This window comes from Manis javanica, chromosome 2 (assembly GCF_040802235.1).
Source record: "Manis javanica isolate MJ-LG chromosome 2, MJ_LKY, whole genome shotgun sequence".
NCBI classification, from domain to species: Eukaryota; Metazoa; Chordata; class Mammalia; order Pholidota; family Manidae; genus Manis; species Manis javanica.
This window is the reverse complement of record NC_133157.1, coordinates 218,021,903-218,045,757: the sequence shown is the minus strand read 5'-3', so window position 1 is coordinate 218,045,757 and position 23,855 is coordinate 218,021,903. Positions and strand designations below refer to the sequence as shown.

Sequence of the window (23,855 nt, the reverse complement as noted above, 5' to 3'; positions counted from 1 at the left end):
ACCTCTTCCAGAGCCTGGTAAGGGGCTGGTGATCTGAGGCTGTGTTGTTTCCTCAAAGGGGAAACCCCTGCCTTAATGCACAGACTCAAGGCCGCCCACATATCCCCTGATCTCCCAAGTGTGAGCCTCTATGGCCTCACCCCCCCTGTGTAGCTGCTGTCATGAAGGAGTTTTGAACAGAGAGGACCTCCCAGCCCTCAGTTAACAGGAGCTGTGGTCCCAGAGGATGTGTGAATTGAGGCACCACTGTGTGCCCCTGGGGACCCACTTGCCAAAGCCGAATTAATCTGGACGGCTCACCTGCTCTGCAGGGATCTCCCTGACTCCTTCCAGTGCATCACTTGGGAAGAGAAGATGGTAGGGGGAGGGACCTCTCTACCAGCAGGAAGCTTCCCTGGAACATTGCCAGGAAGCATTACCTTTTGGGAGGTGAGTGAAGAAGGTGGGCCGTGAAATTCCACAGCCCACATGAGTTGTGGCTCCAAATCCTTGCTCTTTGTGAAGCAAGCCCCTTATCTCTCAGCCTCAGTGACATTTATAATCTTTATATTTGGGGAAAATCACAGCAACCTCAAGTTGTTGAAGGATGAGATGAACTTACAATGCTCTAGAGATGCTTGCTGTGGGGCCTGGAGCCTGGGAAGCAATCCATAGAGGGTGTTTGAGGAAGTGAACACATAGGTCAGTGGCGTAGGTCAGTGTGTATCATTGGGGGGCTCGGCTGAGGCATCAGGGCACATGGGCAGGTCGTTGCTTGGTCCCTGCCCTTCACGTGCGCTGTGTTTGCATTATTCATTTCTGTCAGGTCTGGGTTCCTACTAACTGCCCCTGCATGGCTTTTCCACAGGTACATGTACCCCTCCATGGATCAGCTGGCTGAAATGCTTCCTGGAGTCCTTCACCAGTTTGGGTAAGATTGAGGGATCTGCGCCCCCTCCAGCCTGCAGAGAAGTCTCACTTCTAGCTTCTCCTCTTCTTTGGCCTTGATCTGACCTGAACACAACATTTAGATTTAAGATCAGTAAAGAAATTAGTGGCCACACTCGGTGAACACCCTGTTTCATCCTCCAGCCCACCTCTTGTTAAGTTGGAGTTTTCTTCTTGAGGGCACACGGTGCCTGAGGACCACCCTGCCTCCCATCCTTTCCTCGCCCCCTCTTCTGCCATTGTTTCTCAGTGTAATGGAACATTCTGGAATAAGGATGCCAGAGCCCAGAATTTCTCTCTCCAGGCCCTTATTCTCCAGTGCTCATTTCCTTCTGACTTGAGCCTTTGGTACAATGATAATACCTCAGAGTGCTTGCCCAATTTATTTTCACTCCACGTTTTAGAATCCAAAATAAAGCTTAGGGGTGGGAGGAAGCAGTGCAGTAATGGACCTTCCCGTAAATGTCAGATGGCCTCTCAGAGCCAGCCAGGGCAGCAGTTGAGAGAAAAGTGAGAAAAAGGGATGAGTCTCTCCAAGGTCAAGGTCTCTGTCAAGCCATAAAGCATGATGCGTTTCAAGTACTCAAGGGCTTGTCACCGCAGCGTGTTCCCACTTAGTCTGGCTTGCCAGCCACCCTCAGTAATGACTGGGGCAGACGCTGGCAGAGGCAAGGTCCCTTGGGGACAGAGTTGGGGAGCTTTTAAGGGTTGTCAGGGCTCTTGTTGCTCATTTCTTCTGTGACATGAATTTTTATTTCTGCTTCCAGCCTGAAAAGCATTATTGGCATGGGAACTGGAGCGGGTGCCTACATCCTTACTCGATTTGCTGTGAGTTCTTCAGCATTTTTTTAAAATTATGTTTTAGATAAAGTTAATTCAAATGTAAGGAAGCAAAATGGAAAAGCACCAAAATACCCAAAGAAAAAAAAAAATGGCCCATGATTCCGCTTCCCAATGGAGAGCCACAGTCCACATTGGGCCGAGTGTTCTAGGGTATGCGTGTGTGTGGTGTGCATACTCACCAGGCATGTACAGACAGCTTGTCTTTACACGGGTGAAATGCCACCCTAGACAGTCTTTTCCCATGGCGTTGATCGCTCAGCAGAGCCCTGTGGACAGGGCCTCGGGTCACTGCATGTTCTCCTGCTAGTTCTCTGTGTCAGGTGTGCGGTGTTTGGACTCAGGGACTCTGGGATCCCGACTGATTCTAAACTGGTAGCAGGGATATGTGTTTACAAGGCAGTTGTCACTCATTTACTGTGGGCCCAAGTCCTGTGTGTCTCCTTACCAAACAATTGTTTTAAAATGTGGTCATGGTTGTTTTATTCAGCTGTCCATATTTGGACTGGCTGTTACTTGCTAGACTTTGCTAGACGTTAGCAATGCCGCCATGAATACAAAATGATCTGGCTGTCTAGGCTCTGAGCAGACAAGTAAGGTCTCAGCTGTCTCTCAGGTAGGTAGGTAGGTAGGTAGGTAGGTAGTAGGGAGAGATAGATGGGTTGCCTACAAGTAGAGTTCTCACTGGTCCCTAGGAGCATGTGCCCCGTCTGACTTTGAGGCGGGGGAAAGTGGAGGGGCAGGGAGGTGCGGTGCACTGCCCGGGGAAGATCTGCCAGGAATGTGTGCTTCCGCATCTGTGGCTTCCTCCCCCTGCCCGCCGTGCTCCACTCCCGGGTCTGCTGACCGGAAACTAGTTATACAAGGCGGGTGGTGTTGAAGACTTGAGAGTGGCCCACACAGGCCCTTTTCTGGTACATTTCTCAGTCTCTGGGTCAACGTTTAAAGTTCACGGTATCTCAGATTCCCAGGTTATCTCTCTCACCTCTGTTTTTGAATCGCAGCTGAACAACCCCGAGATGGTGGAGGGCCTCGTCCTCATCAATGTGAACCCCTGTGCGGAAGGCTGGATGGATTGGGCCGCCTCCAAGGTGAGGCCAGGCGCCTGGCTCCGGCAGTGCGCTCCCTGAATGCAAGGGGGATGGCCCACCCCCTCCGCTGGAGGAGCGAGCCACACCCTCCATCGCCCCTCCACCTGCCCCAGGGAGGGAAGCAGGCTTCCTCTGCTCTGCTTGGAATGGTAAACGTGACTTGAGAAGGTGTTGTTGGCAGGACACTGCTGTCTGAGCCAGAGATACCATGGGGACTTGGTCCCTGAGCTTTGATAAGCACAGCCTGGGTCTTTAAAAAGTATTGGCTGGGACCTAACATGTGTTGGGCTTTGCTTAAGATGCTGAGAATAAAAAGATGAACAAGACAAAGGCCTTTAATCTCAGGAACCCACATATTATTGATGAAAAAGAAATAGATGTATTTAGGATCACCTCTCTGCTACTTAATTTGACAGCACTACTAACTAGCTGTCATGTGTTGAGTGTCCCTAGGTGTTGTTTCCTCTCTGTTACTAAATGCATGACCTCATTTAATCCTCACAGTAACTCCAGAGGAGGGGGATGTCATAACCATTCTGCAGAGGAGGGAACTGAGGCTCAGAGTGGTTAGGGAAGCTGTCAGGGGTGGCACAGAGCTAGGCAGTGGGAGAACTGGGATCGAATACACGTCCCTTGGATTCTGTGGGCCTCGGGCTTCACCTCCGAGCTCTGCTCACTGCAGCCCTGGTCTCCCAGTCACCCGGTGGTGATGCCTGCCTTGACACAGCTGGGCAGGTCTGGGAGTACAGAGAGGGCCGGACGCGTCCCGCCTGGAAGAGAAGGGTCTGCTGCCTCGGGAAGCTCTGTTCTGGCTGGTGTCCTAGGGTTCTTTGTGTATCTTTTAAAAATGATTATTGTTTTTTTTTTTCATAAAGGCACCAGTATATTTGCCAAGGAGAGGGGGAAACTGTTCCAATTGAAACAGGACAAAACCTTTCAAGCTGGGGTGATCCTGGCTTCTCATTTTCAAAGTGTGTTTTTGCCAAGTGTGGGATGGCTGTCCTGGAACATGGGGTCTGAAGGGGCCATGCCCCTCCCCCCACTTCTCATCCCTGTTCTGGCCACTCTGATATTGCATTTCTTCCTGGAACTTCCTGCCAGAACATGGGAGACCTTCCCTCCCACCTGCATGATATTCAGGAGCGGAACACACTCCCTATTTTTTATTTTATTTTCCAACAAAGGAAGTGACATTCCAATCAGCCAGTCTGGCTCCTTGGTAGCTGTTCTGAGCCAGGCATGGAGGGCGTGGGACCCTGACCATTGGCTAAAGTGGAGCCTGAGGAATGTTAGTGAGGTTTTAATAGCTGTACCATATCCTTCCTTTTCAACCCCAGCCCTGGGAGAAAAAAAGACCTGTATCAAGGGTCCACTTTGGGTCAGGCACTGGAGGCAGAGCCTGTGACCTGGGTAGTTGCCTTTCCTAATCCTCACCTTGGCCTTGTGACTTTGCAGTTCCTGGCACCCCAGTTACAGATGAGAAGTCTGAGCTCCAGAGGCTCTGCAGCCTGCCCAGGGCCACACAGCAGGGATGTGGCAGGATCTCCAATGTAGAGGAACCCCCAGGTCTAGAGCTTCTCTCTCTTACCAATGCCTGCCTGACACTGCAGCTGGTCAAGATGCATTTGTTGAGCTCTTTCTGTATACCTCTCATTTATGGAGCTCTTGAATATGCTTAGCATTTATGAAACTCCTGATGTATGCCCAGCATTTATGGAGCTCCTGCTGTGTACTTAACAGGTATGGAGCTCCCCCTGCACACCTAGCACATATGGAGCTCTTGGTGTAAATATAGAATTTATGGGGTTCCTGCTATATACTTATTGTTGTGGGGAGAGGTAGAAAGGAGAAAGCCATCAGTGTCTTAAGGAACCTCAGTATATTCAGAGGGAGGAAACTGGCTTGAAGGGGAAAATCTGGAGAATAATACAGGAAGGCTAGCTGGAGGTAAGCAGGTCCTGGGTGTAGCTGGGGTTGTTCAGTGCATGCTGACAAGAATAGGATGGGACTCAGTGTGCTGTGGCTCAGTCCGAGCTCGGAGCAAGGTGGGTCTTTGTTCAGCACCCATTTGCCATGCATCTCTTGTGCAGGGGACTCTATGAGAACAAGGAACTGAGAAGACTCAGGTCCTGCCTTCCAGAGGCCCCAGGTCCAGTAGGTAGTTGGAGATGGGCACCTGTTCCCATCAAGGGGGCGTCCTCAGACCTGAGAGCTGGGCTGCCCAGCACTGCCGCTCTGCCCCTGAGGCTTTTGCCAACCTTGACTCACGACTGCGAATGCCTGCTTTTTAATCCCACATTTTCATCCTCCCTAGATCTCCGGTTGGACCCAAGCCCTTCCAGACATGGTGATATCCCACCTTTTTGGGAAGGTGAGTAGCATGGCCTGCCATTCTGTCATCATGTTGAGGGATACATGCTGCCCAGCAGGCAGAGCCTCATGAGAACAAGGCACACACTAGTGGGGACCACATGCTGCTGCTCACAAAGTAATGTGACATTAGTGCATGATCACCAATGATTCACTCTCCTGTTTTTTTTTAACATAAAGCTTTTTTTTACCAGCTTTTTTGAAGTACAATATACTGCACATCTTTATAAAGTTGGACAAATTTTGACATGCATAGACATTCATAAAACCATCCCTGAAATTGAGACAATGAACATATTCATCACCCCAGAAGTTCCCTTGTGCCCTAGTAACCTTCCTCCTGTTCCCTCTCTCCTCTCCCTCCTCCTCTGCAACCCCTGGTCTGCTTCCAGTCGCTGTAGATTACTTTGCATTTCCTAGATCTTTATATAAGTGTGTCATACAGTATGTACTCTTTAAAAAAAATTCTGGCTTCTTTCACTTCACTCCGCATAGTTCTCCTGTGATCCATCTCTGTTAGGGGGGGTCAGCAGTTCACTCCGTTTTAGTGCAGAGTGGTATTCCGTGCAATGGACGTACCACAGCTTGTTTTCCTATTCACCTGTTGATGGACATTTGGGTTATTTCCAGTTTGGGGCTATTACAGATAAAACCTTCAACAAACACATCCATGGAATTTGCTGTGTGTCCAGCTCAGTCCTAAGGGCTTTGCAAGTGTTAACTCACGGAAGCCACCCAGGAGCTTTCTGACCCACGTGAAGAATGCTATTTTTATAAGTGGTTTATGGGTGAGGAAACAGAGACCAGAGAGGGTGAGTGACTGTGTGAGGTCTAACATCCAGGGAGAGGTCGGGATGGGATTGGAACCTATGACTCTGGCTCCAGAACACGTTGCTGTAACCAGAGCAGGACACCGCTGTTCCGTGCGTCTGCTGTTGCCTGACTCTCCACGGGTTGTTCCTGCAGTTATCAAACTGCGGGTGGGCCCAGCCATGCCGCTGTACTTGTCAGCCCAGCCAGCATGCCCCTGACTCTGGCTTTGTGTCCCCATTTGGGGCCCAGAGCCCCAGGGGACGATGTCTGTTGCAAATCCAGAAAGTGAAAGACCCTGGGTTGCCAAGCTGGAGGTGCCTCACTGTTTGCTGTGCGGCCACTCACCGCTGTCTGCTTCTGCACTGAAGACTGTGACCATTTGATGTGGGGCCACATGACACCCCAGCGAAGCAGCCGTTCTGCTCTGGGGTGGGTGCAGTGTCCTTGTATGAATTTCCTGTGGCCACTGTAGCAAAGTACCCCAAAGTGGATGGCTTAAAACAACAGACATTTATTCTTTCACTGTGCTGATGGCCAGAACTTTGAAATCAAGTGTCTGCTGGGCCACATGCCCCCCAGTGTAGGGGCGGATCCTTCCTTGCCTCTTACAGCTTCTGGTGGTTTCAGAATTCCTTCGCTTGTAGCTGTTCACTCTAGTCTCTGCCTATGTCTTTGCATGACCTCCACTGTCTGTTTTAACACTCCCTCTGCCTCTTATAAGGGCATTTGTCACTAGATTTAGGACCATTTACAACCTAGGATGACCTCATCTCAGGATCCTTCACTCAGTTATATCTGCAATGACCATTTTTCCAAATCAGTTAATGATCACAGAGTCCAGGGATTTCATGTGGACCTATCCTTGGGGACCACCATTCTGTCCACTTGGGTCCTTGTTTCTCTTTTATGCTTCATTTCATAGTTTGTGATGCATTTTCTCCACCTGATAGGAATATGGAAAAAAATCAGAATACGGAAACCCTAGGACAGTTCTTCTATTTTTCCTGATTTTCCTTTTAATAAGCAGTTGGGCTCTTTGTTGCTTAAATGCTCGTGGACTGTTTTGACAATAGATTGGGCGTGACACGGCCCCCCCTTGCCCCGTCCCTCTCCTGGCTGCCGCTCATCACATCTGGCCATTTGGTGAACCCTGCAGCATCTGCCATTGTGCAAATGAGAAACAGAGCAAGCTCCGGGCTTGTCTGTGTCCCAAATCACATTCAGAGAGGAGCCAGCGAGCAGGAAGGCTGAGGCTGTATTGCAGGGCTCTGGTTGCCCCTTGGGGAACAGACATTGCCCTTCTTTCCAGCAAAACTACCCATTGAAGGAGTTGGTTTTGTTTTTCCAGCATAAAAAGCTTTTCAACTTTCCCCATTAAAAAATATTAATTGCTAAGAGTCGCATCACTTTTCACTGTTTACAAAGGGCTTTTGTTTCAGATCCCACAATCTGATGAAGTAGGTAATATTACTCCCCCTGGCAATGCTGCCTTTTGTTTTTTTTTGAGGGAGCTAAAGGCTCAGAGAGGTTAAGGCACTTTCCCAAAAAAGGGACAGTGATGGAACCACGCTCCAGGTCCAGGAGCACTGACTTGTGATCTAAACTCCTGAGATCATGAGCCCAGAAAGGCCTTCTTTGTCCAGGCCAGTTTCTGTCCCTTCCTGGTACCAGCTGATAGTCAAACATCACACTGCATTTGGGAAGCAGTTTCCTTTTTTCCTGAAGGTTTCCCTAGGCACCATAGCAGATCTGGGGATTGGGTATCACTATCTTTACTTTGTACCAGTGTGACCTAAAGAATGCATATTATGACTGGCCCAGGGCCACAGTGCCAACAAAGGACATGTGATCTCTTTAAATGCAGGAGGAAATGCAGAATAACGTGGAGGTGGTCCATACCTGCCGCCAGCACATCGTGAACGACATGAACCCCAGCAACCTGCACTTGTTTATCAACGCCTACAACAGGTAACAGGGTCACCCAGCCACACGGTGGCCATTTATCAGGCTCCTTTCAAAGGTCCAGAACATAGGGTAAGGCAGAGGGGAGTGTAGAAGTTGTAGAGGATTCAGCCCCTGAACTCCAGCAAATAGATGAATAGGACAAGGGTGTCCGGTAAGAACACCAGGGACATCAGGTGCCTCCCGGAGTTGTGAGTGCTTGGCAAGGGGCTGGGCCACTCCAGGCCCTCAGGGCACCGGCATGAGTGAGACACACTGAGTTTGGGCCTGTGCCCGCAGCAGACTGCGAGACAGGGTGTAAGGAGAGCCTAGAGGGCACAGGGCCTCGGGGGTGGCATGCAGCTAGGGACACTGCTGGGAGGCGGGTCCCCCCATACATAAGGAGCCCTTCAAAGCCTTTGGCAAGGGTGTGGCCCTCTCAATGAAAACTGGGTGCTGGTCTGGAACTCAGCTCGGGCCACTGGTGTCAGCGGGGCTTCTGACGTTTCCAGGGAGCTCACCCAGGCAGCTGAGCCAGCTCTGCTGTTCAGACGCCCACAGGGGGGACAGGAAGGAGCCTCATGGGCTCTGTCTGGGTTCACATGTCAGTAACTCAGCTCCATGAAGTGCATTAGTCTGTAACCAAGTTCAGCGTCCAGTTCCCATTACCATGCTCCAGGCCCCTCAGAGTGGGCGGGAGAGCTCCTATTCCCAGCATGTAATTGAAGATGTAAGATGCAGCCGTTCATCCTTTCAGAAGCATGTCCTGAACACTGGTGCATGGCAGGCTGTCTGCGAGGCAGTGGGCATACAGAGACCAGCAACAGCCCCCAAGCCCCACACGCTGCTTTGCCTCCATGAGAACATAGGAATTCCTCCCAAAAACCCTATGATGAGGTTGCTGTTATTGTCATTTCCTGCTGAGGAAGGGAAGGCACAGAAAGGTTGAGCATTCTTCCCAAGGTCACACAGCTAGGAAGTGGAGCTGGATTTGAATCCATCCCATCTGGCTCCAGGCTGTGAGCTAGGGAAGGGCTTCTCCTGGTGGGAGCTTCCAGGCAGTGAGAGGCTGGGTGTCCATCTGCAGGGAGAGTGGTGGGGCTAGCCAGGTAACAGGGCCACCTGCCTCATGCTGGCCATTTACCAGGCTATCATTTATCATTGCAGTACAACAGGGAACCATCAGAGGGTTTGAAATGTGGGAGTGAAAGGACCAGGTCTGAATTCTAAAGAGACTGTTTGGGTTACTGTGCAGAGGAATCAGAGTTGGGGGAGAGATGGAGCCTCAGACTAAGATTGGAGTCTCTGTTGGTCAGGTGGGGGCTCCAAGAAAGGGGACCAGAGGCAGGGACCCTCTGTGGAGGGAACATGATTTGCACTCCAGTAAGAAGAAAAGGACATGTTGGGGACAGTGAGGTGGGCTCCACGGGAAATGTGTGAGTCCTGCTGTCCCTGAACCCACATATTTGGGCCCCCACAGACCACATGACCTCACACAGGTTGGCATGTGGGTGGTTTGCAAGACCGGCCACGGGCAGGATTAGCGCGGTGGGATGGGGCTTCCTCCGGGGGAGGGTCTGCTGAGGTACCGTGTGTTTGTTGTCTGTAGCCGACGGGACCTGGAGATTGAGCGACCGATGCCAGGAACCCACACCGTCACCCTGCAGTGAGTTGCATTTCTCCATCTTAAGCTCTGTGAAGCCGGGCAGACAGACGCCGGCAGGGTCTTCCTTCTGAGCTGGGCAGGATTGCCACACTCACTGCCATCAGTGAGGACTGGGTGCTTTCCACCCTGGGGCTGGGCACCACCCAATCTCACTCGTCTTCACCTGTGCAAGTGCTTAGTTCCTAGGGTGTCCCCAGGATCTAGGCCGGAGCTTGGAGCTCAGAGAAGGAATGCCGACCACACTTGGACGGTTTATTAAGCACCTGCTCTGCGTCCGATACCACGCAGGCTTTGTTTCAGAGCCTGGGGATGCATAGGACAGAGGACCCACCCTGAGTTCTCTCTAAAGCTGGGAGGAAGGGTTGTGGTTACAACTGACTGTATTCCTCCAGTGAGGACTGTGTCTTTTTATAGTTCCCTAAATGAACCCTATCAGCCTGGCACATGCCATTTCCTTTGTCAGGCACGTCCTTTTTGTCTCTGTTCTTGATTGCTGACAAAATCCTACTTATCCTTGAAGAGAGGGTACTTGAAAATAAAACATCAGGGTGCAAAAATCCTCTAACTGAAATTCATACTAAGGTATAAATAGCTGCTACCCCATTTTATCCTAAGAACAAAGCAGAATATGGAGGATGAAGAAAGTAAAAAGAACAAATAGTAGTGGGGCAACCAAAATAAACTTTTTGAGAACTTGGGCAGGCCTGGGGGTGTGGGAATCTAGAAATGAACCTCGTGTTAACTCCCTCTTCTCCCCCCGCCTGCAGGTGCCCTGCTTTGCTGGTTGTGGGGGACAGTTCTCCTGCTGTGGACGCTGTGGTATGTAGAAATCAACTACGAGCTTCTGTCGCTCAATTCCAAAGTCCATATCTGGTTGATTTCATATGAGGTCTCCCTGCCCACCCTATCCCCCTCCTTTGCCCCCATCAGGGCAGGTGACGGCTTGTAAATGCCATATTGGCTGCTGGGCAGAGGGCCCGGTCACCAGCCTCTTCCTTGGTGACTGCCAGCCTTGAATGCTTGGCAGTGGGCCTCTGTCTTCTCTCCCAGGCCGCCTCACCTGCCAATTTGCCTCCCATGGGCTTGTTTATATGGGTGTGTTTGCCACTCGGCTTCATGACCATGAGACTTTCCTCCCATTTGGTAATTAGCTGGGGCTTTCAGACCTAGTCGGTGCCTGATCATCTGACAGGACAGAGAGGTACTGGGGAGTGGGGCTTAAGGGCAAACTTCATTTCACTCCTTAATTCCCACCTGTGATATGGAGGCAAAACACCTCTTTGTGTCCTTGGGCAGTGGGCTACAGAGTGGGATTTGCAAATGATCATTTAGCAAAGACTTGGGATGTCATAGCGAACCATGAATTTCTTGTGATCTAACCCATTGGACATAATCATAGGATGCCTCAGTAGAGATATATTGTTCACATCAAAGGAGGTGATAGTTTTACCAAAGGTTACATGTAAGTATTTTGCCCAGTTTTGGATGCACTTTTAAGATGTTCATTGAAAAATTTTGAGAGAAGAGAGAAACCAGCTTGGTGGATATCACTTCCTGTGAAGAATAGCTGTTGGGACTGGGTGTGTTGAACTTGTAGAATCACTGGCGGCAGCTAGTTAGACAGGAACACTCACTTAGCAGATATTTCTGCAGCACCATCTGCATTTAGTTAATCTTCAATAAACAACGCTTTGAAAAAGATATTATCTCTGATGTGTTGATGAGAAAACTGAGGCTCAAAGAAATGAAGTAACTTGCCCAAGGCCGCATAGCTAGTAATGGCTGGGCAGGAAGTTAAAGCCACATTGTCTGATCCTGAAGCCCAGGTTCTTTCTTCTGTGCTTGTAGGAACATTGGTCTTTCTGATGGTGGTGGCAAGGTAGCAGAAAAGCGGGGACAATTATGACTTTGGCTGCAAACAGAAAATTAACAACTCTTTCCTCCCTTTCCCTTGTCCAGGTGGAGTGCAACTCAAAATTGGACCCAACAAAGACTACTCTTCTTAAGGTACAGGGACAGTAATGGGAGTCTGCATTGTTCTTAAAACCCCTGTGTTTCCTGCAAAATCGAGTGGTGTCTGATTGAGACAAAGCTGGTGGTCAGAAACCAAGCATGGTTATTTAATGTATCTATTCACAAACATCTGCTGGGTTCTGGCTGGTAACCCGAGGCTAGGCTGCAAAGGTGAGAAGATCCCTCTCTCAGACCCCAAAAGTCTGCAGGCTGCTGGTCGTGGTGCCCCGATGAGGGAGGGACCACAAACCATGCGGGCTGTTCCGAGGGTGGCAGCCTGCACCAAAGGTGCCACACAGGATCAGGAGTCTTTTTGGTTGTATCCCTGTAAGGATAGGTGACCCAGGAAGGACCTGTGGGAAATGAGGGATCCCCCCCCAGATGACATTCTCCTGGTATGATAGGGAGCTGGGCGTCTGTAGGACACGGCCTCTCACACCCTCGCCAACTCCTGCCCATCCCGTGGGCCTCCAAGCCATCCGCAGCCTGCTCATACCATTGCCCGACGGCTCCAAGCCCTGGCCTGGTAGATGCTCGCATATGCCTGAAGTGGCTTTAATTAAGGTTTGGTGATTTAATAGGAACTTTGTATTTACCAGTGGTGGCCGGTGAAGACTCCACCAGGTTTGGAATCTCGAATCTAGCAGTTTCTTTCTGAGGGAATCTTTCAGGAGAATGTGTGTACAGGGCCTTGTATGGTGAATGCTTTCTGGTCAGGCACATCTTCACCAGAACCTTGCAAGTTCTTCAAGCTCTCTTGGGCCCAGTTTCTGCCTCTAAAATAGGATCATTGTACTTTTCTGGGTTTTTGAGGAACAGAGTGGAATTATCTTAGGGCCTAGCAGAGTGCCTAGGTATATCATGAGCTACAAGTAATGGTTGCCAGGAAGATGCAGTTCAATGCCAAGATGGACAGTAATAAAAGAAGTCTTGCTGAGGAGGGCTGGGTATTTGCCTACCTGTGGTATGCCCAGATCCCCCCTCAACAAGGCAAGACAGAAAGCAGGGCAGCAGGCAGGGTGGGCACCCATTTGGAGCCGGTTCACAGGGCAGGGGTTGCTTCTGCTGAGGTGTGTGGCTCTAACCAGCTTCCCTCTCTCCCAGATGGCAGATTGTGGTGGCCTCCCGCAGATCTCCCAGGTGAGTTCCACCTCCCACCCCTCCCCAGGTGGAGGACATGTGCCTCTGCGACCTTTACTGCCTTTTTCCTCACTGCCTGCTTGTCCTGCACCTCACATGACATCTGATGATACTCTGTGGACATGTTACTGTTTATAAAACATGCTTGTACATCAGGACTTGATTTCCCAGAAGCCCCCGTGGAATGATGATACTGGGGTGTGCAGGGGTGAAGGGATTTGCTAAGTGGATGCAGCTTGGCAACTGTTGACCAGAATCCAGGTGTGCCTGACCCCAGAGACCACAGGCTTCTGCTGGAGCCACGGCTTCGGAGCTCAAGGCCAGCATAGGGTGGTGGGGAGGGGAGGAAACCAAAGTGTGTGTGTATGTGTATATGTATGTGTGTGTGCATGAATATCTGTATGTGTGTGTGACTGTGTGTGTACATGTGCATGCGTGCGGGCACATATAAACACATCAATTCATGTGGTGTGTTTGCTGCCCTGTAACTGGTCCCTCCAATTCCCTACCCATAAATAACCCCACCAACTTAGCAAGCAAATGAACTTTTAGTCTGTGTTCTTAGGATTGTATATCATTCTAGTCTTTGTAACTCTATCTCAAAATGAGCTATCATGTCTATTTTTGCTATCTTTCCCACCAAACCGTGCCCTGCCTCCCTTTCTTTCTGAAACCCTGAAAGGGACTTCAGAGCTTCTGTAATCCAGCCATTTCTCCATAGACAACAGTTGAATCCGGGTCTTTTTCCCTATGTGCCCCTTGTTCACTTCTGGCAGGTCCCCGCAAACTCCCTGGGGAGCCACCTTTGCAGCTGTGAGCAGGTGTTCAGGGTCCCGCCCACCCGCCAGGCCCCTAGGGCGAGGGTGATGATTCCGTCCTCCAGCTGAGGGCTCAGCGCCAGAAAGCACTGGAGCTGTCTGAGGCCACGCCATCCTAGCTTGCCCTCCCGTGAGCCTCCCCCAGCCATGCATTAGCCCCTGGACTCCAGCTTTCCCTGGCTGAGGGGCTTCTTATCCACAACCCAGTCATCTGAGCACGACCCCAGGTTGGGAGATAAAGAAAACAACACTTAGACTCTTAGCGAAGAGAGAGGGAGTTGCCCTCCTCAGTAAAGAACCAGGACCCAAAATGTGTATAAGCGTTTTTTTTTTAATCCTGGCACTTATTGCTTGTAATTTCCTAATTACAAAGTAATACATGTTCATCAAGAAAAACTTAAAAATACATATGAATAAAATAATAATTTAAAAAGCTACCCCTAGTACACCAACTTCAGATTACACAGTTGTTAGTTGTTAGAAATTTTGGAGTATTTATTTCTAGACTCCTTTTTTGTGTAGTTGCATATATTTTTTCTTACTCTAAGTAAAATATTGCAGGTATACTTTCCACCTGTTCACATAATTTCACATCTTAGAGCTATTTCCATTTGGTTAAAAAAAATGCCCTGCACCTTAGTTCGTAATGATAGCGCAGAACGCCATGGTATGGTTATGCGGTGATTCATTTCCCTGATGCCCTATTCCTGGGCATTTAGGTCATTTCTGGTTTTTTACTGTGCCCTGTGGTGCCATAGGGAGCTTTTCAGTGTGGAGGGGATCAATTCTTTGATTGATTTCCTGTGGTCCCCCCAATGTCAAGTGTTGTCTGATAGAAAAGGCAGAGTGTGGGCTGCGTGCTCCAGGGAGCGGGCAGCGGCTGACGGGTCCGTCTGGGTGCCCTATAAGATTCCGAGCAGCCAGAGCAGAAAGCACGCTTCTGTTTGGGATCGTGAAGTATTCCACTGGGGATCTGAAGAAGAGGCTGAGGGGCCCTGGGGCAGCCCAGGAGCAGATTTTCTCCATCAGGCAGCTTCTGGGTCTTGCTCATTGCCCTGGATCCTGTCTTGCTGCATGTTGCTCCAGAACAGAAGTACAGGCCCATGTGGCCTCTGGCGGCTCTTTTAGCCTCTCGGTGCTGCTTCCAGTGTCCCTCTGCTTCCATTAGAAAAGAACAACATCTTTTCAGCATTTTATCTGCTGTTGTGTTGTACCCATTTGATAGCCGGGAGTGACCGAAGAAGGATGGGATGTCCCCACCACTAGAGGGCGGGCTCCCAGGAGAGCTCTTCTTAGACGTAAGCATGAGTTAATTCCACACACGGAGCCATGTGTCCATCCAGCCTGCTCCTGAGACTCCTACTGAGACGCTGCCTCCAGGGCCTTCCGGAGGTTGGCTGGGGAGAAAGGGGACCATTTTCCCTTCCATCTTGCCTTCCTCCCTTTCTCTCCTCCTTTTCTTCTTTTTTCTCTACTTGAAATTAGAACAGGTCCAACCCTGGCCATCATTAATACACAGTCTACATGCATGGCAGGGGCTGAACTAGCCCTCGTTCCCAGGAGACCAGTTCAGGGAGAACCAATTACTGTATAACGTCTCCTGCCCTTGCAAGTTGGGTGTATGTGTCCAAAGGGCATGCCCGGCCTTCACTCCATTTGATCCTTGCAACAGTCCTTAGCGAGCATTTCATGGCAGCATCAGAGAAGAGGAAAGTGAGGCTAAAAAGATGGGGGAGATTTTCCGTGGTCTCCCACGGGAGCCAAATTCAGGCCTAGGTGTTCTCATTCCCCAGCCCTCCTCTGCCACCGTGTTGACGCAGACAACTCTTGTCACTTTCTTACCATTGTCACACAAGCCCCAGGGGGCAATCCGAGCACAGCCTCTCCTTTAAATGTTATTTGGCTCTTTGTAAAACGGTGGCAGGGGTTGGTGGAGGAGGGCGGGATCACTGCCTCTATGGACAATTTCTCACCGGAAAAGTAAAAGAACACGAGGCCAACGGATTCAGGGCACTGCATGGAGTTAGTTAGACTATGAATATGGCTTCACCTTCCGGTTTAGATTAAATTTTTTAGAGTAATTGGTAAAACTGAATGTGTTGTCAGCATTACCAGTGCATTGCACTTGAAAGAGCCCAGTTGATTAATTGGTTTGTTGGACTGTCCAACTATCCATCTCCATTCATCTATCAGTCACTTCCTTCTTTCCATTTTTTCTTACCTTCGATGCACCTATCCTCCTTTCTGTCCATCCATTCATCCTTTTTCCTTTCCATCCAACTATCTGTCTATCCACTGTCCTTTCTCCCTTCCTTCCTTCCAGCCAGGCTGCAAGTGAGTGAACTGCCTGGAGAGCATGGGGTTCGGAAAGCCCTGGGTTAATCTGCAGGAACCACCACTGATTACTTGTGGGACCCTGGATGGATTATTCACCTCTCCAAGACTGTTCAACTATGAAACGCATATGAGAATGGCACTAGCCTCCTAAGGTCTTGTTGGGAGAAAATGAGATAATGCTACAAAATGTTTAGCACAAGTGACACATGATGTTGGCACTGTTCCATTTTAGATGTTGAACGGACACCTCAATTGCTTAATGTAGTCTTTGCCACCAAAACCCTCAGACACAGGTGTGGCATTCTCTGCATATTTTAGAGGGGAAGAAATTGGCTCGGACAGGTCATAGAGCTTGACCACGCTCCCCCGTAGGAAGTGCATTTGAACTTTCTCCCTAGCCAGAGCTAATTTTGGTCCCTATAATTACCCCTTAGTCTCTCAGCACAGGTGGCCTTCGCTCTTGGACTGAGCTCTATGTTGAAGGCGACCATGGGCACAGCTCCATGTGGCCGGTTAGGATCTGGACCTCCAGCAACTGACTGTACTTTTCCTCCTTTTCCCTCACAGCCAGCCAAGCTCGCCGAGGCCTTCAAGTACTTTGTGCAGGGCATGGGATACAGTAAGTATGGCATTTCCCAGCAGGTGGCGGGTCAAGGGGCACGTGTGGGAATTGGAAGTGCAATGCTCTGAACCAGGCTTAGATGAGCCTTCTGTATATCACCTTGGCCAGTTTCAGCTTTTTACACACTGGGCAGATCAGGGGAAGCCGTGGAGGTGGGGAGGGTGGGCGGCAGTGCCAAGGTTCTAGCATCTCCTTTATACCAGAAGGCTTCATCCTCCCTCCATGGTTGAACTGAAATTGTTTCACACCACGAAAGTCTTTTTTAGATTTAGGTGAGGACTGTCTCTTTAAGCACCAAGAACACACAATGGAACCATGAAAATCTTTTAAATTTTGATTAAATGTTTAAAGAGTCTTCCCATTAAACTGATGGTGATGGTGGTGGTGGTGAAAGATTATTAATTAAATCCTTAATTTTCTTCTCACTTAACCATCAGAATAATCCCATGAGATACTCTTCCCCTCCTTTTACAAATGATGAAACTGAGGCTTTGAGAGACTTAGCAAGGAGCAGGGTAGAGATCTGCAAATGTTCTTCGAAAGCTCTAACACTCTGTGTAAGCGGGTGGTAACGTTGCTTGTTTTTAAGACAGAACATGTCTTTGCTAAATCATTAGATTTAGGATTTGAAGTATAAATCGCTGCATAATGCACACTTGCTGCTTCCTGCATTACGGTTATAGTTTATTTGTTACATACCTCCAGCCCTTTTCCAGAAACACAGCTCCACGAGTAGGGAAGACAATACCAGGCTGAGGCGGACTGCTGGGTCGCAGCACAAGTGGTGCTGGTCAGTGGGTTCTTTTGGCCTTGCTGTGTATTGCTTGAAATTGTAATTTATCTGCCCATCTTGACTCAGATGGCTGAATGTCTAATCACTCTCTTGTTTTCTCTGAGACTTCACCTGTTTGCTCATTTAAAATAGTAATGCAGTGTTTGGTAAACTGACCACAGTCTGAAGATTGACCTCAGCTATGTTTAGCTTTTAGTGAGACCAAGAGCAGACGAGCCTGATTTATATACTTCGGGAAGGATCCATGTCCCAGGGTGCCCTTTTCCAACAGAAAATACCTGCCTACGGGTCTCCTGGCTTTCGGCCACTTTCCCTACGGGAAAGCTTGGAGGCAAAGGCAGTAACTGGAGAAAGCCGCTGGGCAGCCTTTGTTTACCTTGCAGGACGCAAATGGTAACTTATTTGTCTTGGACCTGCCTTCGGTGCGGATTTCTGCTTTGCAGGTTGATTCTGTGGAAAAAGGAAGGGAAAGACAGGCCTTGTTCCCCTCCCCTGCAGAACACACCAGCTCCTGTGTCCAGAGAGCGGAAGCTTCCTGCAGGGTGTAGGAGAAGACGACAGGAAGAGTTAAAAGCCCAGAGGCATCAACCAAAGGAAAGAAAGTAATCATTAATTGAGTGCCTAAAAGAGGGCAGGCCAGGCGTGGCCAGCCCTTGGCATCCGTGACACCATTCTCTAGTCACCGGCGCTTTGCAGGATCAGTTGAACACCCAGATTTGGGGTCTAGAGAGGGGGGCTCATTGTGAGTGATGAATGTGGGATTGATCCAATTCTTTCTGGATTCCAAAACTAGCCCTTTGAGAAGGGAACACAGTACAGCAAAGATTAATTCTGTTTGTAGATGTCTGCCGCAGAATGCCAACCCCTATGCCCACTGAGCAAATACGTAACCCCTGCATGCTGGTTTATCAACTGCCTCAGTTTGTGATGTGCATTACTCACTGTGGCCTTTGCAGTGATGTCCCACTTGGGTGGTGGTTTTACATCCTGTGGCTGCAACAACAAATGTCCACAAGCTCTGCAACTTACAAAAACAAATTTATTTTCTCAAAGTAGTGTAGTTTTAGCAGCACAAGTCCAAAATTGAGATGTTTGCAGGGTCATGTTCCCTCCAAAGATTCTAGGAAGAATCCTTCCCTTCCTCTTCCCTGCTTCTGGAGGCTGCCCGCAGTCGTTGGTGTCCTTGTTTGTAGCCACATGACTCCGATCTCTGTCTCCATCATCACGGGGCCTTCTCCGTGTGTGTGTGTGTGTGTGTGTGTGTGTGTGTGTGTGTGTGTGTATGTGTGTGTGTATGTGTGTGTGTGTGTGTGTGTGTGTGTATGTGTGTGTGTGTGTGTGTGTGTGTGTGTGTGTGTGTGTATGTGTCTTCTCTGAGGAGGATGCCAGCCTTTGCATTAAAAGCTCACCCTAATCCAGTAAGACCTCATCTTAACTAAATAGATCTGCAAAGACCTTATTTCCAAATACGTTATACTCTGGGGTTCTGGCAGGCCTGAACTTTGGAAAGACGCTAGTCAGCCCAGTACTACTAAGGGTTATTCTGTCTTCATTCCTCTTTATCAGCCATCTGCTGTATGTAGGGGCATTTTAAGTCCCACGAAATAGACAGGGCCCTTGATTATTCCTGTGAGCTCACAGGTTTCTTGGGGAAGAGCTGATAGCTGCCAGCCTGGCTGCAAATACACTGTGTGGCCTCGGTTCTCACTGTGTGATGTGTAGGGATTAGCCTGACTGACCTCAATCATCCTCCCCACTCCAGAGACTGTAGACAGTGTGGGGCTGTGGACACATGCAGGCACTGATACCAGGGGGTCAGCATCAGTGTTCCCATTTTACAGATGGGAATGGGGAGCTCAGAGAGGGACGCACCCAAAGTGACATAACTATTAAGCAAGTGGCAGGATTGGGATTCGGGCTCAGCTCTGGATTCAGGTCACTGTGTGATCGCAGCACATCCTTTCTCTCTCTGGGCCTCTGTGAGCAGATAGACTGCAGGGAGCCCTGGACTGCCGTGAGGATGGGCAGGAGACTGAGGTTCTCGGCCTGGGTGGCAGAGGGAGGCACCATCTCCGGCGGGCAGGTGCCGCTAGCCTTCTCCCACCATTAACAGGGCTCTCTTTCCCTTGCAGTGCCCTCCGCCAGCATGACCCGCCTGATGCGGTCCCGGACGGCCTCGGGCTCCAGTGCCACGTCCCTGGAGGGTGCCCGCAGCCGCTCCCACACCAGCGAGGGCACCCGCAGCCGCTCCCACACCAGCGAGGGCACCCGCCTAGACATCACGCCCAACTCCGGTGCCACTGGGAACAGCGCGGGGCCCCAGTCCATGGAGGTGTCCTGCTAGGTGGCCTCTGCGATGGCCACCCACCCCTGGGCCAGCTGCAGCTGCCCCTCCTCTGCCCCTCCCCACTCCTGCCTGCCACTCCACACGTAACTCGGTATTAACCCAAAGCTTGTTTTGTAAGAGTGAGCTCTGGCGAGGACAAGTTAAGTTGGGTTTGTCCAGGGCACCATTTCCCACGAGGGCGGGTGGGTGGACCCAAAGGGAAAGAGGCACCTCGCGTCCTGTTCTCACTGACGGTGGCCTGCTGGCCGCCCACTCTGCCCTCCCTTGGAGACGCCAAACTGCCAAAAACAAGAAACGCAGCCGTAAACACTTCGTAAATCCAAGCCTGGACTGACCTGAGCATCCTGGTTCGAAAGAGCATTTTGTCAGACGCCCGGCCCATCTACTTCCTGTTTCCTCTCCAACTAACGAAAAAACTGACCCAGTTTTTGGAACCAAAACCATTTTCTGATTTGGGGAGGGGGCCAGTGACCGATTGTGGGTAGTTCGTTTCACTAGGCAAAACAGGAAGCAGGAGAGGTGGGATTTATGTGGAGGCTTGAAGCATTTGGAAAAACAAGTCTATGTAGTCACTTGAAGAAAGAGATGTTTAAAGTTTGTGCATATATACGCTTTTAATGCCGAAGCATGCAAACCTGTTTTTCTGGCATCCTCTCAAGGAACAATGAAAGCAGGCAACAAAATCTCTGGCTTTGCAAAGAAGCAGTCTTGGCAAACATTTGGTATCATGGATTTAAGGCTTTGGCTCTGCCCTCGCCTTCACCCCCACAGCCCCCACTTCCCACCCCAAATCCAGACAAATGATTATTTTGTTCATGGGAAGATCATTTACATCTGTAGTTGTTTTCTTTGAAGTGGAAGAAAATATTCCAAACAGCTGTACCTGGTGGGAGAGAGTCTTCTCTATGGCTGGGGGAGGTGGGTGGGTGGGGGTGTTGGGGTGGGGATGGTGTTGGGGGCACTAGATGTGAGAGATGCCAGTGGTGGTGACGGAAATCCAGTGCAGTTGTGATTTCAGTCCATCCCACCACAGTTCCCGGGAATCTTGTGTGACTGAGTTGAATTCAACTTCCAATCTTTGGTAACTGGGATTGAGTCTAAACTTGACAGCTGAACGTTTCTGACCTGATAACATTTGTGGACCTTCAGATGGAACTGTTTGCTCTTGTAGGGGGTGGGGATTCATTTGGGGAGTGGTGGCTGAGAAGACAGAAGTTTTCTGGAATGTCTATTCCGTGGGGTTTCCTTTCATCCCCCACCTTCCCCTCCTCCCTGCCCCGCTAACCTCCTTTTCCTGAATGGAGTGGCACCCCTGGGCACCGCCAGCGTAGCTGTCAAGTTCCTGTACTACTGCCTTTTGAGTTTCATTTTGGCTAACCATGGATCTTCTTACAGGAAGTCTGATCAGAGTGGATGGAACATTGTGAATCAGCCGCGGGGGGCAGGTGGTTTCTGGGACCCTGGAGTAGGTAGAGGGAAGCAGTCAAGCCTTGTAGGTAGCTTGACTCGGTTTACCTGCCACCTACCACCTGGGAGGCTTCCCCTGACCTGTGCAAAAAAAAGGTCAGGTGTCAGGGCAAGAGTGGCTGAATCAAGACAGGAAACTTGTGTACAAGTCTTTCCAAAGGAGTTTCTTAATGAGATATTTGTATTTATTTCCAGACCAATAAATTTGTAACTTTGCAGTGGCTTGTGTCTTTTTGCTCTGTCTGAGAGGTCATGCGTGCTGCACCCAGATACAGGGGCAGGTCTTCCCCCACCTGGGACCTCCTGCCACATGCCCCTCACCTTGGAATTCTTGGCTTTGGAGCATCCCTATCCAATACAAAAAAAATGCCAGCCACAGATACAACTTTAAATTTCCTAGTGGCCACATTAAAAAAGGTAGAAACAGGTGAAATTAATTTAATAATGCATGTCATTTAACCTAGTGTATCCAAAATACTGCCATTTCAACGTAGGATCGATATGACAATTATAAGACATTTCACATTCTTTTCTTCATACTTAGAAACCAGGGTGGATTTCATATCACAACACATCTCCATTCAGGCCAGGCCCATTTCAGGTGCTCAACTGTGTGGACAGCACAGTGACCAAGGGAAAGAGCTTTTCAGCCTATAATTAGAAGGAAACATCTTTTTTTTTACATTTTATTTTTATTACGGAAAAGCCTGTGGAAACACCACCCCTTTTCTGAGACCTGCTGACAGCCACCATAATGTTTTTTCTACAGTACTTAAAAAAAAATGAACGACAGGTTTTAGTATAATCTCCCATTTTTATTTAAACTTTTAATATTAGCTTAAAATTTATGGAACAGTTACAAAGATAGTAAAGAGTGCCATACACCCCACAACCAGTTTCCCTAATTACTGGTAACATCCTACTTGAATGATACTTTGGTCATAACTAAGATACCAACGTTGGTGCATTACTAGTAACTAAGCTCCGCACTTGATTGGAATTTCACCAGTTTTTCCTGTTTGTGTGTCCCAGGATCCCATCTAGGATGTTAACATTGAGTTGTCATGGACCCTTAGCTCCCAGGCACCTGTGACTGTTTCTCAAACCTTTTCTGCTTTTTGACGACCTTGACCATTTTGAGAAGCACTCATCAGATATTTTAGAGAATGCCCCCCAGTTGAGGTTTCCATGGTACTTTTCTCCAGTTTCATTGGGGTTAGGAGTCTTTGGAATGAAGGCCGTAGAGGTGAAGTGCCGTGCTATCTGCCTGATGGGCCAACGTGATTGATTACTCAGGAGATGGACCCTGGCTGGGGCAGTGTTTTCCAGTTTCCTCTACTGTCCAGTTTTTCTGCTTTTCCAAACATGTTCTCTGGAAGCAAGAACCTAAATGCAGGCTACACTCAAGCCTGCCCCCTATCCCCTTTTAAACAGCTATCATGCTGTTACTTATATTGGTTTTTCTTCACTTACGTAGAAGAGTTTCTTAGAGTGTGTAATTATCTATAAATGCTTTTGAAGTCTGCATCATCTTGCAGCGAGTGGAAATGTTGTAGCTTATGGGCCCTGCTGTTTAGGAAATAGATTTGGAATAGCAAGGAGGAGTTGAGTCAGCACAGAAGGGTGGGACACGTTCTAGAGTGGCCAGTGGGGACACCGGCACAGAGAGAGCATGGGCATGGGCGGTGTGCATCTTTGTGAGGAAGGAGCCTATAGCACAGATCCTGGCAGGTGCCCTGTGTACTCTTACTTGGCAGGAGGAGTTTTAAATATGTGTGATTACAAAAGAAGCCACTCATAGTCAAGTATAATTATGCAAAAGTTGCAATTGTGTGGCATAGTAACCTATGCTTCTTTATTAATAAGGTAAATGGTAATGTTGAGGCAGGTCTCAGCCTAATTTCAAGGTAGTGATGAGCATGATAATATCTTGAGATAAGTGACACAATTGTGAGGAGAAAAATGTATGATTTCAACTGGTGATATTAGATTTATGTTGCCTCCATTTAAATGGAAGGAAACACTAAAATTGCAACCAGAGGTTAGTAAAAACAAAGATGCATTTTTCCCGCATCTAAGAACATTGCCCCTGAATTCCATCCATGGATTCCTGATCTGAGGACCCCAAGCTTGGAAGCCTTGCTTTAAATGCAGGAAGAGCTTGTAGGCTCACATTTACAGTGAGTGCCTTTTCTGCACCAGCCAGGTCCTCTGTGAGAGACAGACGAAGGAAGTAACCACCAGAGCAGTGCGTACATGCTTCAGCTTTGGAGAGTGGGGGTTTGACGCAGAGGCCCGCTGGACCTGTCAGTGAGCTCCCTGGAGCTCAGGCTTCCACTGGGGGAATGAGCTGTTACAGGTGTTTGCATGTAGTGGCTGCTATTTAGAGATGGTACGCCCCGGCGCTGTTTTGCCAGCTGGGGATCTATTTCTGTTCTCCTAGCTGCTTGTTTTGGTTTCGATCCCCTGACCCTTGAGCTTCAGCAGCAGCTGGAAGACCTAGTGTGCCTGCAGATCACCCATGTGCAGGATCTGTGGGACACCTGAGGCCTCCATCTGCCACCACCCTCTTGTCGAACACAACCTATTAGTTACTGGATTAGTCCCTAGATATAACTTAAATCCATCTGGTTACATATTTGTCCTGGGCTTCTCAGCCTGCATGGAAAC

General features: G+C 49.3%; 1 protein-coding gene across 2 annotated transcripts in view; it reads left to right on the top strand.

Annotated features, from left to right (window-relative positions):
- Window positions 1-21,406, top strand: part of NDRG1 (N-myc downstream regulated 1) — a 54,156-nt gene extending 32,750 nt beyond the window's left edge. For both annotated transcript variants that reach the window (XM_073230164.1, XM_017646730.3), the window contains 11 exons: window positions 848-910; window positions 1,695-1,755; window positions 2,772-2,858; window positions 5,173-5,229; window positions 7,906-8,009; window positions 9,592-9,648; window positions 10,416-10,467; window positions 11,608-11,655; window positions 12,766-12,801; window positions 16,524-16,575; window positions 19,504-21,406. In XM_073230164.1, the coding sequence (XP_073086265.1) occupies window positions 848-910; window positions 1,695-1,755; window positions 2,772-2,858; window positions 5,173-5,229; window positions 7,906-8,009; window positions 9,592-9,648; window positions 10,416-10,467; window positions 11,608-11,655; window positions 12,766-12,801; window positions 16,524-16,575; window positions 19,504-19,715 (829 nt within the window). In that variant the 3' untranslated portion in view covers window positions 19,716-21,406. The remainder of the gene's footprint in view (window positions 1-847; window positions 911-1,694; window positions 1,756-2,771; window positions 2,859-5,172; window positions 5,230-7,905; window positions 8,010-9,591; window positions 9,649-10,415; window positions 10,468-11,607; window positions 11,656-12,765; window positions 12,802-16,523; window positions 16,576-19,503) is intronic.
- Window positions 21,407-23,855: the final 2,449 nt, after the last annotated feature.